General features: G+C 39.2%; 1 protein-coding gene across 16 annotated transcripts in view; it reads left to right on the forward strand.

Moving 5' to 3' along the window:
* The window catches only part of Trim37 (tripartite motif-containing 37), a 132,160-nt gene that overhangs the window by 30,098 nt on the left and 84,601 nt on the right, over positions 1 to 17,461 (forward strand). For all 16 annotated transcript variants that reach the window (XR_594795.4, XR_010055210.1, XR_010055209.1 and 13 more), the window contains 4 exons: positions 968 to 1,092; positions 4,977 to 5,027; positions 7,834 to 7,915; positions 14,021 to 14,097. Coding sequence is in view for 12 of the 16 variants with exons in the window: in NM_001108288.2 (NP_001101758.1) it covers positions 968 to 1,092; positions 4,977 to 5,027; positions 7,834 to 7,915; positions 14,021 to 14,097 (335 nt within the window). In the remaining 4 variants the exon portion in view is untranslated. The remainder of the gene's footprint in view (positions 1 to 967; positions 1,093 to 4,976; positions 5,028 to 7,833; positions 7,916 to 14,020; positions 14,098 to 17,461) is intronic.

The raw sequence follows: 17,461 nt of genomic DNA on the forward strand, positions 1-17,461 counted from the left end.
TGAACCACCGTATGAGTGGTGGAAATTAGACCGGGTCCTCTACAAGTGCTGGTGCTTTTAACAACATTGCTGATTGCTAAGCACATGTTCTTAACAGTGGAACTGTGCTTCCAGTCTCTAGTTTAGTTTTGGTTGTTTTTTGGTTTTTTGTTTTTTGTTTTTGAGATAGAATCTTAAATAAGTGCAGACTGACCTCAATTTCTTCATGTGACTGAAGGTTGACCTTGATTTTCTAACCTTCCATATTCCAAGCTGGGATTGCAAATATGTGCTAATAGACTCAGTTTAATTTTGTTTCTTCATTAAATAACCAGATTAACTTTGTAATTTTCCAGTTTTTGTTTTATTTTAATATATTTAAATTAAAATACAGTTTTCCTTTGCTTCTTTCAGTTCCTCCCAGGTTCCCATGTCTTCTCCCTTCAACTCCTCCCAAGCTCCTTTTTCTTTGATAATTATTGGTGTGTGCGTGTGTGTATGTTTGTTGTTTCTGTGTATATGATTTCAGGGCTGAATGTTATATTGGATAACCACTTAGGCGGCTCATTCTTTGGGAAGGGTGACTTCCTCTCAGTCATAACAGTTGCCTGTGTGGTCAGAAACTCGCTATGTAGACCAGGCTAGCCTTGAATTCACAGAGATCTGCTTGTCTCTCCCTTCCAAGCAATAAGGTCAGAGGCATGCACCACCACACCTGGCCCCAGGTTTTCTAATTAAGACTCTTCTATTTATTTTGAGATAAGTTTTCACTATGTTGCCGTGGCTGACCTGGAACTTTATGTATGCCAGACTGACCTGGAACTGACTGTGTAGACTAGGTTGGCATAAAACTCACATCCTCCTGCCTCTGCCTCCTGAGTTCTGGGATTAAATGTGTAGACTACCACACCTCTCCTTTTTTATTAAAAATTTTGAAGTGCCTTCGAACAGTTTTTTTGTTGGTTGAGATACTGTTTTCCTTATACAGTTGCGGTCTTGCAGTAAGAGTGAGCTGATCTCCAAGAGCGCAGAGATCCTAATGATGTTCCAGCAAGTTCACCGAAAGCCCATGGCTTCCTTTGTTACCACACCTGTCCCACCAGACTTTACCAGGTATCAGTTTAAAACTCTACTTCCGTTTCAAGTTTGTATGTCACGGTAGATACTTGAATACACTATTTTCCTTTTTCTTTCTTTCTTTTTTTTTTTTTAAAACTAAGTAGATCAATACTTAAAAGAACATGAGAAGAAAATCTGGACAATGGAAGTGACTCCAAGAGACATTGAATAAGCTATTTTAACTCATTTTGTTTTTAGAAATGGTCTCATGTAGCCAAGGTTAGCCCAAAATCAACTTACTGTATAACTGAGGCTGGGTTTGAGCTCCCTCCTTCTTTCACCTCTCAAGTGTTGGGATTACAGGTGTGTGCCAACATTCCTAGCTAACCATCTCCTTTTAAGGTACTGTTAATATGTATAGCAAAGCAAGCTGCTGAACCCTGTTTTGTGTTAAATCTGGTCTCAAAAAATGTGGTGGGCTTTGGAGATGGCCCAGTGTGTTATTATAGGCTGCTGCACTATGTGGATTGGGTTTGGTTTTTCAGAACCTAGTTGGTGGAAAGAGAGAACATAACTAAGAATGTGGTGGGCTCAAATTTGGGTGTAAAGGGAAAATGATAGGGAATTGGAAATATTTTTCTGTATTTCAACACTCCATTTTCCATAGAAAACAGCTATTCTTACTAAGTCCATCAATCAAAAAACCACTGTTTCTTGGTGCGTGGTGTGAGAAGTGGTTCCTCAATGCTGTGGTGCCTGTGTGGGCAGAGGGTTGCTTGGGGAGTCTGTCCTCTCTTCATGACCTGTGTAAGGAGTTGAGTTCCATGGTGGTCAGGCTTGGCAATAAGGACCTGTCCTTGCTGAGCCCCCTGTTCATTCTTTTGTTGCCTTTTAATGTATATCTCTTTAATCAAACTTCAGAGTAGTTAGATTACCAAAAAGTTTTGAAGATGACATAGTATCTCCAAATTTTAAAAGAAGTGAGAGGAAGCAATTAATAGAAAAAGTTTGCAATATTGGTTCTCTTTTCAGTTTTTCAGATTGGCTGAATCTTCAACTTCTCAATAGCATAAAGATTAACTGTTAGTCCAGAGTTCATTTCAGGAATTTGGAGAAATGGTTAAGTTGGGAAGGGAAACTAGATTTTATGCAGCCCATACAGTGGATGCCTTTGGGTCTCTTTTTCCCTTTGTTGATGATGTTTTGATTAACTAAACATTTAAGTATCTGTGACTTACTGATTTTCAGAATATATAGATGGTTTAAGGCTACTTACCCATTTTCTGTGAAGATAGACAGTTGACACTACCGTGCTATGACTCTGTTTGTAAAGACCAGAGTACTATCAGGAGGAGAGATAAGGGAACTGAGAAAGCCAAGGCCGTGCTGAGAGAGAGCGCAAGCACGAGATGGAGGCTGTCTGTGCTGTGTACTGTCTAACCCTGTCTTTACTGTTGTGCTACTTGTATATTGAACTTTTCTGTAAGGAATACACATAGAGAGTGCTGGTAGGTGTTTGTCAACATGTCCCAAACCTAGGTATGTCTGGGAAGTGGGAACTTAAGAAAATTCCTGTATCTCCTTGGCCTCTAGGAAAATCTTTACAACATTTTCTTGGTTAATAATTGATGTGAGATGGTCAAGGCTACTGGTTTAGTGTTACCCCTTGACAGGTGGTCCTGGGTGCTATAAGAAAGCAGGCTGAATGCGCTGTTGGGAGCAAGGCAGTAAGCAGCACTCCTCCATGGCCTGTGCTTCAGCTCCTGCCTTTCAGGGTCCTTCCCTGAGTTTTTCCCTGACTTCACTCAGAGATGGACTATAATTGCAAGCTAAAATATGCCTTTTCTTCCCAACTTGCTTTTGGTCATGGTGTTTATCACAGCAATAGAATCCTATAGGACACGTAGAAATATCACAGTGTCCTGGGATAAGCTCTGAATCTGGCTTATAACAAAACCAACACATTTCACTAGAATAAACACATAATAAAAAACAAAAGACAAAACCAAAGAACCCTAACACCGCCCCCCCCCATCAAAAACAAAAAACAAAAATCCAGGCAAACAAGCAAACAAACCAAAACAGCATATAGATCACAGATAAGAGATTGGTTGAAGTCTTTTACATTTTTAGAGGATGTAGTGAATTGGTGTGTAAACTAACCAATGATTATATATTATCCAGCATGATAGTCAGAAACATGTTACTCTTGGATGATATTTGAAGTCTGTTTTAGGAAAAATCTACTTAGAGTTCTCATTACCTTTATGGTCTCTTCAAAAGCTTTCCAGGTACTAATTGCATTGGTCCTGCTAATAGGAGTTTTGTGCATTGAATGCTAGAGCACATAACTGGGAAACTTTGGAACAGGCCTCTGGGTATTTGACTTTTTATGAAGTAGTCAGCATTCATGAGGCACAAAGATGTAGAAGTGTGGGATGTGAGTCTCATCAGAAATACGGAAGCTGACTAGGGAATAGATAGGCATGCTTGACATATGCTCAATTTGGATAGAAATTGTGTGTATAACAATCATAGGGCAAAGTATATCTTCCTATTTTGGAGAATATATGATTTATTTAGATAAATTTTCTGTTATTATTTTTGAGACAAAGTCTAGACCAGCCTCAGACTTGCTATTTAACTGAGGCTAGACTTGAACTCCTGATCCTTTTACCTTCTATGAGCTGCATACATGATCACCATAGATAAAACTTAAAATATTATAATAGGACCCCCTTGGGGGGAATTAGAGGAAGTATTGAAAGAGTTGAAGGAACTTGTAGCCCCCAAAAAGCAACAGTGCCAACCAACCAGAGCTTCCAGGGACTAAACCACTACCAAATGACTATACATGGACTGACCCAGGGCTCCAACTGCATATGTAGCAGAGAATAGCCATGTTGGGGCACCAGGGGAAGGGGAAGCCCTTGGTTCTGCCAAGGTTGGACCCCCAGTGCAGGGGAATATGGGGGGCAATAAGGGAGATATATAGGGGGAATACCTGTATGAGGGAGGGGAGGGGAGGGAATGGGAACTTATGAACAGGAAACCGGGAAGGGGAATAACGTTTGAAATGTAAGTAAAGAAATATAGCTAATAAAAAAAAATCTGGATAAAACGTTAAAAAAAAGAGAAAGAAACAATAGTTCCATAAAGTGGACCCAACTTAAAGAAAAGGGATTGAGGGAGGCGTTAGGGACTGATGGACAGGAAACCGGGAAAGGGAATAACATTCAAAATGTAAATAAGAAATACCTAATTTAAAAAAATGGAAAAAATAAATAAAATTAAAAACTTAAAATATTTTTTACTTGTACTTATTAACATGTTCACATGGCAAACCACACATTATTGTAGGTATAGCCTTCTTGTTTTATTCAATTTATAATCACAATTATGACATTATAATACTGTAGATAGTATAGCTTTGTTTTAAATGTTTTACTGACAATGACACAAACCATCCACATGATCTAAAGTTAGTTGGCAGCAGGATATATTACCTGTTAGCTTGTCCTAGCATATGGATTGAGGCTATTTGATATCATCTTACCTTGCCAAGAAGTGTTACTGTGCTAACCTATCCCAGTTGTCCCCTTGATTATATATTCTAATCCTATGAAAGTGTAGGAAGCTGGGGCTGTAGCTTAGTGACATGTGTGTCACTAGCATGCTTGAGGGCCCCAGCAGCTAACTATACAAAATAACCAAAGCATATTGGGGAATATTTCCTAGTAAATAACCTTGGAGTTTGTTGTGTTTCCATTTTAATCGATGGTTGCATGAACTGATTTGATTTAATGATGTGCTTAATAAAGCTTGGAAATATTTTATACTACAGCTGCCAAGTTTTCAAGATAATGTCAAGGAACTTATTTTTAACTAAATGACTACATTATGGTAATGTTAAATTTTTTTCTTTTGCTTCTTTTTAGTGAATTGGTACCATCTTATGATTCAGCTACTTTTGTTTTAGAGAACTTCAGGTAAGGGGTTTTGAGAACTCTGGGTTTTTCTTGTGTGTAAAGCCCAAGACAGTCTTCACTGTGTGACAGGAGAGAGCTGATGAAGTCCTTAACTAAAGTTTCCTCTTGGAAACAAGAGCTGGTCTGGAGTGTGCATGCTGAACTTCAGTTCTTATATCATAGAGCAGAAATATTTGGATTGCAGAGTTAAAGATATTTGCACATAGTGCTGTGTATGATGATGCTCACACCCTTTTATACCTTTACTCCTGAGGCAGAGGGAGGCAAATCTCTTGAGTTTGCGGGTAGCCTGGTCTACAGAACTAGTTCCAGAACAGACAGCCAGAACTACAGAGAGAATCTTTGTGTTAAAAACAAAACAAAAACAAAACCACATTGATAATAAAATATCTTGGTTATATAAGGTTCAGTCTAAAGCAAAATATTCTTTTTGTTTCATATATACATTCTAACACAGAACCTAAAGGTAATCCCATACAGTATCTTCAGTGACTGCTTTGACCATACTATGAGACATGAAGTTGGGTATGGAACTTCTACTCGATGGCTTCTTTGTTGGGTCTTAAAAGTTTCAGAATTTAGAACATTTGGATTTCAAATTTATGAATTAGTAGTGTTCAACTTGAATTGTTAGAGGTGTCTGTTTTTTTATTTTGGGAAAAAGACCCTTTTGTTTTGTTTTTCAAAAAGGGTTTCTCCTTTCTGTCCTGGAACTAGTTCTCTACACCAGGTTACTCTTTGTAGATCAGGCTGGCCTCAAGCTCAAGAGATCCACCTGCCTCTGCCTTCTGAGTTGCTGGGATTAAAGGTGTATGCCACCACTGTCCAGATTAATAAATATATTTTAAATTTTATGTATTTTATTTATCTTCTTTTATTTGATGTGTATGACTGTTTTGCCTGCATGTATATATATACACCATGCCCTGGTCCCCACGGAGGCCAGTAGAGGTCTTCAGAATCCCTGGAGTTAGAGATACAGGTAGTTGTGAGCTGCAGTGTAGGGAACCGAACTTGAGCTTTCTGACAGAGCTAGTGCCTTAACTGCTGAGCCATCTCTTCAGTCCCAAAGGAAATAGTTTTTAAAAGAAAGGGCACGGGCTGGGGATTTAGCTCAGTGGTAGAGCGCTTACCTAGGAAGCGCAAGGCCCTGGGTTCGGTCCCCAGCTCCGAAAAAAAGAACCACAAAAAAAAAAAAAAAAAAAAAAAAAGAAAAAAAGAAAGGGCACTTAGCTTTTGTATCAATGAAATTAAAATTGTGAAAGAAGGCTACTGGTTTTCGTTTTTATGCTAAAAGTAAAAAATTGTGCTGTGCCTAAGAGGCCTTTATTATAAGAAATGTGTAGGTTCTTATGTTAAGCTACATGGCAATTTTTTTTTTTACTTTGATAATTTTCTCTAGAAACTTAAAACTTTCATAATTCAGTCTCTGTCTGTCTTATCTATCTATCTTCTATCATCCATCCATCCATTTATCTGAGATAGGGTCTCACTATATAGTCAGCTACCCTTGGAACTTGCTATGTAGACCAGGTTGGGATTTAAAGGAACCCACCACCATATTGGTCTAGAAATAAATATATTACAACATGAAAACTATGAGAGACTGTTTTTGAAGTGCAGAACAATCAAGGGAACTAAAAATATAAGATCTTTGGGAAAGAAATGGGAGTAGGTGCTGATAAGTAGAAAGCCATACTGTGCTGTTCATTTTTCCCGTGTGGTGTGTGTGTGTGTGTGTGTGTGTGTGTGTGTGTGTTTTAGTTTTAATTTGTAATTGTATGTCTTTATAAGTAGAGGCTAGAAGACAACCTTGGGTACTGAAATAATTTTTATTTCAATGTGTGTGTGTGTGTGTGTGTGTGTGTGTGTGTGTGTGTGTGTGTGTGCGCGCGCGCGCGCGCGCGCGGGTGTTCAGAGAGGATTTCAGATTCCTTGGAGCTAGAGTAACAGCTATGTGTAAACTACTCATTTAGGTGCTGGAAGCTGAACTCAGGTCCTCTGAAATGCTCTTAACTGCTGAGCTGTTTCTCCAGGCTTAGTTTGTGTGTGTGACATCTTTTAGTGTCCTGGAGTGTCCCCAAGTACATTAGGTTGACAGGCCATCCAGGCCTAGGGTGCATCTCGCTCCACCTCTCCTGTGCTGGGATTTCGAGAGCAAGCACCATGTCCACAGGTTTTACTTAGGTTCCGAGGACAGATTGAGGTCCTTGTGCTTGGGGAAGAACTTTACACCTGAGCTGCCTCCTCAGCCTGCTTTCTCTGTCTTTATGGGGTAATCTTGTAGCTAAAACCTTTGGTGAGTTTTTCCTACAAATGTTAGCAGTACGTATACATTCTTATTTCTCCACTAAAAACATATGCTATACGGGAGTGGTCAGTTTTGTTTTGTTTAATCATTTTTGGTGCTTAATATTGAGTCTAGGGCTATGCATATGTTAAACACATGCTGTACCATAAGGTACCATAAGGTATCCCTAGTTCCAGAGGCTCCAACATCCTCTTCACTGTATTTTTGTATTGGAAATAATAAAGAATGCTTACTGAGCCAGAATTGAATTTGGGCTACTTAGTGGTGCTCTGATTTTCCTTAAATGCTGTGTTTTAACTGCTGAATGTTTCGGTATCATCAATTCATAATATAAATATACACAAGCTTATTTAGCGAAACTTTGACATGTGCAGTAACTCTCTGTGGTTTAGTCTTTTAAATATTAACATAAGGTGTGGAGTTGGTTTTGATTTTGCTTGTTGCCCTTTCATAATAGTTTTGATGTTGGAATCCGGTTGGTGTTTTTTTCTGTAGCACTTTGCGGCAGAGAGCAGATCCGGTTTACAGCCCGCCTCTTCAAGTTTCAGGACTTTGCTGGAGGTTAAAAGTTTACCCAGTAAGTTTTTCCTATTTCCAAATTAACTCAATTTTGAACTTTTTCTTTAATGTTTACAAGTATATTAGTTTTCTTATTAAAGGAGTGAGGAAATTAGTAATTTCTTTATATCATTTACTACTCAATTTGTGAAAAACTGTGTTAACTATGAATGTGTAAACTCTAGCATCACTAAATTTGTTTCTGCTTTATCGGGAGATAAATATGTTGAGAAGAGAGTTTTAGTGGCTGGAGAGATGGATCACCAATTAAGAGCACTGTTGTTCTTAAAAAGGACTGAGGTTTGATTTCCAGCACCCATGTGAAGGCTCATAACCATCCTATAACTCCAATTTGAAGGGATCCTTCAGCCTCTTCTGACCTCCAAGGGTGAGATGTTCACACATATGGTACACAGATATACATGCAGGCCTAACATAGATATAAAATAAGTAAACCTAAAAAAATTTTTTTAAAGATACTCTTTTCAGTTTTTTGTTTTTCTGAGATAGGGTTTCTCTATGTAGCCCCGTCTGTCCTGGAACTTGCTCTGTAGACCATGCTAGCCTTAACTCAAGAGATCCAACTGCCTCTGCCTCCCTAGTGTTGGGACTAAAGGCATGTGCTACCACTGCCCGGCTGAAAAAAATTGTTTTTTAATAAAATATTTTCTATTGCAGTAAATTTCTTCAGTTGTACTGGTTATATAGGTCACAAAATCAAGTATAGCTTTCTTTTTTTATTAATTTACATTCCAGTCACACACCTCTCCCCTTGGTCCCTCCTCCCACAGTTCCTTATCCTATTCCTCCTCCCCCTTGCTTCCAAGAGGGTGCTTCCCCCAACTCCACACCAGGCCTCCCACTGAGGCCTGACCAGGCAGACCTCTGCTATGTCTGTGCCAGGGACCTCAGACCAGCCCTGTATTCTCCTGGTTGGTTGGTGGCTCAGTCTCTGAGAGCTCCCTGGGGTCTGGGTTAGTTGACACTGCTGGTCTTCTTATAGGGTCGCTCTCCTCTTCAGCTCCTTTAATCCTTCCCCTAATTCAACTGTGGGTTCCCGGCTTCAGTCCAATGGTTGGGTATAAGTATCTGCTTCTCTCAGTCAGCTGCTGGTAGGGCCTCTCAGAGGACAGCCATGCCAGTCTCCTGTCTGTAAGCTCATCATTGCATTAGTAATAGTGTCAGGCCTTGGTACCCCCCACCCAACTCCCCATGGGATGGATCCCAAGTTGGGCTAGTCATTGGACCACCTTTCCTTCAGTCTCTTCTCCATTTTTATTCCTGCAGTTCCTTTTTTTAAAAAATATTTATTTTATTTGTATGAGTATACTATAGCTCTCTTCAGACACACCAGAAAGAGAGCATTGCATCCCATTACAGATGGTTGTGAGCCACCATGTGGTTGCCAGGAATTGAACTCAGGACCTCTGGAAGAGCAATCAGTGCTCTTAACCATTGAGCCATCTCTCCAGCCCATCCTTCAGTTCCTTTAGATGAGAACAATTCTTGATCAGTAATTTTGACTGTGGATAGTAACCCTGTCCCTCCACTTGAGGCCCTGTCTATCTACTACAAGTAGACTTTTCGAGTTCCCTCTCCCCAATGTTGGGCATTTTGTCTAAGGTCACCCTTATTGAGTCCTTAGAGTCTCTCACCTCCCCAGTCTCTGGTACTTTCTAGGGTGCTGCCCCCACCCCCGCCTCCCGCTCCCCAAGGCTGCTAATTTGCATTCATTCCCTTGGCCCTCTGGGCTTCTCTCCTGCTCCCTCCCCTTTAAATAATTATTTTATTCTATATGTTTGCTTGCTTCCTTGTGTGTATGTGTACCACAGTAGTGCTGGGTGAAGAAGAGCTTGGATCCTCTGAAACCAGAGATATGGGTGGTAGTAAGCTACTATGTCGGTGCTGGAAATTGAAAATTCTTTAAAGATCATGAAAAGGGGGCAAAAACACTTGTCATGTAGTTCAGTTCCAGAGTACATATCTGCCAAGCAATACCCAGCAACCCAAAGGAGAGGAAAGTCACAGGTACTGAAAATCATTGAAAGTAGGCTGGCTGATTTTTAACTGACAGCTGAATGTAGAGCTGTGTAATTAATGACGGTCTTTCTGTGCCTGCCATAGCTCTGAGTAAAGACACAGGTTTACATTTATTAATTATGCTTAAGACCTTCACTTATCTTAGTTCCCAACTAGCTTTTGTAATTTAATTAACTCATTTAATTCTCCTGCCGTGTGGCTCATTAGTTACTTCTTCATTCTCGGCCTGCTTCTTCCTCCATGTCTGGTTGGCAAATTCTCCCTTGCCTGACTCTTCTTTCCCAGAGTTCTATCCCCACCTTCCAACCCCCAGAAGTCCTGCTCAACCTTTCCTGCTTCACTACATGCCATTGGCTTTTTATTAAAACCAATCAGGAGGTAAGAGAGGGAGTGTTTACAAAATACCCAGACAGGAGATGATGAAATAAAAATACCAATAGTAAAGTCCCTGGTCGCACAGAAATCACCATTTGAATAATACAAAGACAACCTTACATATGTACCATAATGTTGACCCAACAAAGGTATAATCAAGCTTTTCATTTTCTTTTTAAAATTTATTTGTATTTTTATTGGTGTGTGTGAATGCCTGTATGTATGTATGTTTGTATGTATGTATGTGTGTATGTATGTATATATACCACATGTAGACATAGTGTTTTTGGAGCCAGAGAGGTATCAGATCCCCTGGAATTGAGATTATAAGTGGTCGTGATATACCATGAGAATGCTGAGAATTGAACTCCCGTCAAATGCTCTTAACTGCTACTCAATCTTTCCTGCCCCACCCCCTTTTCTCTTTAATATCTTGAGATAGGTTCTTACATGTGCTCAGGCTGGCCTCATCCTTACTGTGTAATTCAGGTTGATCCTGAAGTCATGATTCTCTGCAGTAGCATTCTGAATACTGGATTACAGCTATGAACCGTGAGGTCTGGCTTTAGATACATTCCTTTGGCAAGAATTAGTGTTCTTTTATAGTGAAATGTCTTATGTGGTTTTTTTTCTTTGTGATATCAATAGCTATTGATAATCATTTTCTATATCATTTCTTCTGCATTTATTGGTTGGATCCATATATAATCTCACTGAGTTAGTGCCCAAGATTTTTGTCATAACCTCAGTAGTTGGAAGTGATTCTAGTAATTTTTTTCTTTTGCTGCTTGTGTATTATAAGATATTCTAGGATCATTCTGGGTATTTGCCACTGTATGTCATAGTCATAGTATCTGTTCCAATATCTTTTTGTAATTTTTACAAATTTGTTTAAAAAAGTTTGAAGTTACTATGTGGTTTTTTTACTAATTATTATTATTATTATTATTATTATTATTGTCTGCATGTATGTTTGTGCACTCATGTGTATCATATGAGCCTCCATGTGTATGCTTCCAAATTTTGTTCCTTTGAAAGAGTAGCCAGATGCTTTTAGCTGCTGATCTATCTCTCTATCCCCGGCCCCAACAAAACATGAGCAATATGGTGTGCCTTAAAAGCTTTTGATTTGTTAGACACTGTTCATAATGACTAGTCTGTTTTCCCATTCTGAGACTGAAACAGTAAAGGTCTTCCTAGCCAGAGGTCTCCTCAGCAACTTTGGAACACCGTATTCCTTTGAAACTGAAAGGGCCTTCCATGAATATTGCCAGCTGGCTGGTTTTGTGTCAGCTTGACACAAGTTAGAGTCATCAGAGAGGAGGCAGCCTTAGTTGAGGAAATGCTTTCACGACATCTAGCTTTAGGGCATATCTCAATTAGTTGATTAATATGGGAGGGTCCAGCTCATTTTGGGTGGTGCCATCCCTGGTAGTCCTGGGTTCTATAAGAAAGCAAGCTGAATAAGCCAGTAAGAAGCTTTCTTCCATGGCCATGACAGTTTCAGCCCCTCCTGAGTTCCTGTCCTGACTTCCTCCAGTGATGGATTGTGATCTGGAAGTGTAAACCAAATAAAATAAGCCCTTTCCTGCCCAACTCGCTTTTTTTTCATGGTGTTTTGTTGCAACAACAGAAACTGCAACTAAGACACCATCTATCTAACTGTGTCCTGTGTGTAGCTGTACTTGCTGCTTTGAGTAAAAATTTTAATTATAGAGCAAACAAAACTAAAAGAATAAATAGCAAGTTGCAGATAGGTACAGCAGATAAATAGGGAAACATCATCAAACCAGGCATTTACAACATTCTGCAGACAAGCTGTAGTAGCTTGACTGAGGGAGCAAAGTTAACATCTAGTAGGAGGCTTACAGTAGGAAGTTACTGGGGAAGCAGAGAGCTTAATGAACCAGTGAGTTTATTAGAGAAGTATGGATGACTCACAAGCAGCTGCATCACTGAGAAGCCCATGAACACATGCAAGTTACATCCCTGGAGTCCCCTGTGTGACTCACAGGCAGCTGACAGTTGGGCGCATCTCCTCTCTTGACAACTATTTACTGCTTCAGTAACTGGAGAGGAGGCTTGTGAATTTTATTTTACCTTACTTTATTTTATTTTTTTAATTTAGCGTTTAATTTAAGTTTTCTGAGACTTGTGTATTTTGTTTACTTCTGAGTCTTAGGAACCTTAATCGAGCTCTCTAGTGTAGAATGTTTCAGTTTGGAGGACCTGGCTTTAATTCCAGCAATCTTGAGGCAGAGGTAAAGACAGGGATAGAGACAGGTAGATTTCTGGGTTTGAGACCAGCTTGGTTCATGTTTGAGTTTAGGGGCAGCTAGGACTAGGCAATGAGATGCCGTCTCAAGACAAAACAAAAACAAAAACAAAAACAAAAACAAAAAAAACCAGACTAGGTTTTGAGTTTGAGTTAAGCCTGAGCCTTATAGTGAGCTCCTAGCTAGTCTCTATTAGTCTAGAGATCCTGTCTCAAAACACTCAACAGACTTTGCAATGCTCACCTTTAAACACATCTGTTTTCTCCTCCCGGTCTTCAATAGGTCCTATTCTATATTTGGTTTCTGTGAATTTGACTCCTGGAGACAGAAATAGAATGAATCAGTAATTTACTGGGACTGGCTTATTACACTCAGCATAATGAGCATAACATCCTCAAGGTTCATCTCTTTAAAACAATTTTGTAGCATAGAATTTTCATTCATTGATAAAGATGAATAATACTCCATTATGTGTGTGTTTTACATTTTTTTCACTCATTTTTCTCCACTGAGATTCTTCCCCCTTTCTTGAGGGAGGATCTTACTGTGTACTCGCCTCTTGCCTGCTGCATCTCTTTAAAAACCTGTTTTCAGTTGTTCCTGTAGAGCTTCAAGAGTAGCATTGCTGCTCACAGAGAAATGCTTTCTTTATTTTTTTAAGAACACACCATTTAACAACATTTGTATGTTAATATCAACAATGAAGGAATGTTTTACTCTAATGGGCTTTGCCAGCTCTTTTCTACATTTATAAAAGGGACTGTTCTAATTCTTGTGAGGTCATATTCATCATGGTTTTAGTTAAGACGTCTTACTAATTAGTGATGTGACATCCATCCATGTTTTGTTCAGTTTACTTTTTTTTGTAGACAAGTTTACTTGTGTATTTTGCCTATCTTTAATTTTCTTTTTCCTGTTGTAGTTATCTTTACTTTGAATATCATCCCTTTACTTTAAAAATTCCAGTTTGAATGTGGGAATGTAGCTCATGAGCAGAGTGCTTAGCTGTCCATGAGGTCCTCATTATTATACCTGGTTTCCAGTTTCTCTCACTTGTCCTGAGAAGAAGTACTCAATTGTCTTCTTTCATTTGAGTTTTTGTTCTTTCTCAAGGCTGGTTTGTTAAGATGTCTATAGATATTGCAACTTTGTAACTATTTTTATACTTTTTGATAGTTTCTTTAATTTATTTAATGTAGATATGTGTACCTTTTTAATGTATGAAAGTTTAAAATTTGTTCTGGACTAAAACCTGGATTACAAATTTTTTTGTTTGTTTGTTTTTTAAACTTACACATACTTGTTAACCCAATCACCTGGTAACAGTCTGTGTTCTGTTTCTTGGTTTCATTGTTCTGTTAAAGTTTTTTTTTTTTGGAGTCAATATGTAGTTTGTTTTGTATAACCTCTTTTTCTTTCTGTCTTTTTTTAAGGATGGAAATGGAGTTGTACGTGGCTATTATTTATCTGTATTTTTGGAACTATCGGCTGGCTTACCTGAAACTTCCAAGTAAGTGATTTAATTAACTTTTTCAGTACAAACTTGTGTACTTTATGTCTTAGCTAGGGTTTCTATTGCTGTGACAAAACTCTGACCAAAAAGCAAATTGAGGAGGAAAGGGTTTATTTAGTTTATACTTTCATATTACTGTTGTCACCAAAGGAAGCTGGGACAGGACCTCATGTGAGACAAGAACCTGAAGGCAGGAGCTGATGCAGAGGCCTTGGAAGGGTGGTGCTTACTGGCTTGCTTCCTGTGGGTTGCTCAGCCTGCTTTCTTACAGAACCCAGGATCACCAACCCAGGAGTGGCACCACCCACAATGGACTGGACCCGCCCCCCATCAATCACTAATTAAGAAATGCCTTACAGCTGGATCTTACAGAAGCATTTCCTCAAATGAGGCTGCTTTCTCTCTGATGACCCTAGCTTCTGTCAAGTCAACATAAAACCAGCTAGTACACTTCAGCTCCACGATTCTTATTAAATAGTATTTAAAATTGCCATTTTATGTCTTTCTTTTTTTGAGAGTATCCCTGTTTAGCTTTGAATTGATAGTTTTTCTACCTCAGCAGCTCATGTGCTGGGATTATAGATGTGTGCCACTATTCCTGGCTTGTATTGTTTTATTTCTCCCTTTTCTTCTTCTCTCCCTTCACCCTTCTCTCTCTGTAGGGTTCTGGGAATCAAACACAGGGCCCTGTGCTTTACTACTGAACTATATCTATAATCCTTGGGTTTTGTTGTGTTTTTGTTTGTTTGTTTATGGGATCTCACTGTATAATTCCAGACTGGCCTCGAACTTACTATGTATGTATGCTATTCTAGAATTTGTAATCTTCCTGCTTCTATCTGCAGACTGCTTAGAAATCAGAGAGTGCTACTCTGCCTGCTTTGATTTTAATTCTATGAAGGATATTCATAGTTATAGTCTGCAGTGTCTTATGACAGTGTGGAGTGTCAGTTCTCATAACTGTTTTCTCTCAGTAAATATTATTCACATTTATTGAGAAACTGATGAGTCATTGTCACTGAGTGAAAAATATACCAAAGTAAAAATGTCAATAAGCTGGGCTGGTGAAATGGCTCAGCCAGTAAAGGTGCTTGCCACCAACTCTGATGGTTTGACTTTAATCCTTGGAAACCACACTGTGGAAGGAGAGAATCTATTCTTAGTTGTCTCCTGTCTCTACAGAGACTTCATAAACATATTTACACATAGGAAATTTATATGAATGTAATTAAAGTCTTTTGTAAACTAGGCATTGTGGATACCTTTTTTCTTTTTTTTTCTTTTTTTTTTTTTTCGGAGCTAGGGACCGAACCCAGGGCCTTGCGCTTGCTAGGCAAGTGCTCTACCGCTGAGCTAAATCCCCAACCCCGATACCTTTAATCCCAACACAGCCAGAGACACATGAATCTCTATGAGTTCAAGGTCAGTCTACAGAGCAAATTCCAGGATAGCCAGGGCTACCCAGAGAAACACTGTCTTGAAAAACAAAACAAAACAAAAAGTCTTGTTGTGTATTAACATAAAGACTTTATGAAGCAGACATTTTTCCTAAATAATTTTATAAAAAACTGTATTTGTATTTTTATGGCTGGGATAAGACATCATGACCAAGGAAGCTTACAGAAGGAAGGGGGTTTATTTGGGCTTATGGTTCCAGAGGGATGGAGTCCCATCACCACCATAGTGGGGAGTGTGGTGTCAGGTGGTCATGGCAGCTGCACACAGGAAACAGAGAGAGTGAATTAAGTTCAAGTCTTTAAAACCTCAAAGCTTGCCCCCAGTGACAAACTTTGCTCAGTAAGATCATACCTCCCAGGTTTCCCAAAACAGGGCCGAGTGGGACCAAAAATTCAAATGATGAGACTGTGAAGGACATTTATCATTCAAAGCTCCACTCTCTTGCTTCACAGTTTTGAAAAATCCTATTACTGTGGCTTAAATATAAGGCCACTGGATTTTTATATCTATGTTTATGCTTAATTCTTATAGATGTTTGGATTGAAATATGTATGTTGCAATAAAATTATAATAAGGCTTCTTTTATCGCGCACTAGATCTGACACTGTGGTGCCTCCTGGCATCTGTTCTATATTTTCATCTCAGTCAGCAATGCGCCTCAGGCTTAGCTCCATCCCACATCACACTGCTGATGGCTACTCTCTGAGCCTGGCAACAATCTCTCTACCCATCTAGTTGCCAAGGCAGGTTGCCACCATGCCAGACATATACATCCCAATTCTGTGGTGGCCCTGTGTGTCCAGCCACCACACACACTTTTGAACTCAATTAAATCGCCACATGAAAGAACACAGAACACAATAACCTCTGATCTAATCGATAAGATATAATTTGCTCATCTAGACATACAAAGCCCTGTACACATCCGTCCCTTAAGAATATTCATAACAACCTGTAAATGTGCAGAGAGGAATCTTAACATCCACCTCCATGTTCTCTCGGCTGCTTCCCTCTCTGGTCTCCTCCTCTATAAAACTTTCTCCTTCCCATCCTGCCTTCTCGTCCAGTGACAGGCCTTATTCTATCTTGTACCTGCCTTCACCTGCATAATGACATCATCCTACATATGTATTATAGTTTGGCTTCACAAAGTTTGAATACATTTAGTTGAAAAATTTTTAAACAAAGTACAATTCAAGTACCTTAAAAACCCATCTGTTAAAAAGTTGTACAATTCAGTAAGTTTTCTTACTTTTCTGAATTACTTAGAAGAGCCACCCCCTAACCCCCATTTCTCTCTCTGATATAAGCAAGTTTCCCCTAATCCATAAGATTTCACCTTATTCTTTTTTTTTCCCCCGGAGCTGGGGACCGAACCCAGGGCCTTACGCTTGCTAGGCAAGCGCTCTACCACTGAGCTAAATCCCCAACCCACCTTATTCTTTCTCTAATGTGTCCTCCCCATTATGAGGTTGCCTAGCACCATATGGCTGGCTTCTTCTTCATATAGCTGCTAAGATTTATAGCTTGCCTGCTCTTAGGTTTTTCTTTTTAAATTTAATTAATAAAATTGAGAGCTATTTAAAAATGTATAGTTCGGTGGTTTTTAAACAAATTCACAGGGTTCTTCAGCTATAACTATCATTGACACTGAATTTCAGAAAATTTTCCCGATTTCATAAAAATACCCTTGGGGGAGGGGGGCGGGCTGTGGAGACAGCTGAGCTAGTAAAGTACTTACTGAGTTTGCTCCCCAGAATCTTTGTTAGAAAGCTGGACTTGATGGTACATGCTTAGAACGTCAGTTCTGGAGCAATAAAGATTGGTAGATCCCTAGACCCTCTGGATGGGCTGCTTAACCTAATTTTTGTTTTAGGACAATGAGAGACCTTGTCTCAAATGA

The sequence above is a fragment of the Rattus norvegicus genome, chromosome 10, assembly GCF_036323735.1.
Source record: "Rattus norvegicus strain BN/NHsdMcwi chromosome 10, GRCr8, whole genome shotgun sequence".
In the NCBI taxonomy this organism is placed as follows: domain Eukaryota; kingdom Metazoa; phylum Chordata; class Mammalia; order Rodentia; family Muridae; genus Rattus; species Rattus norvegicus.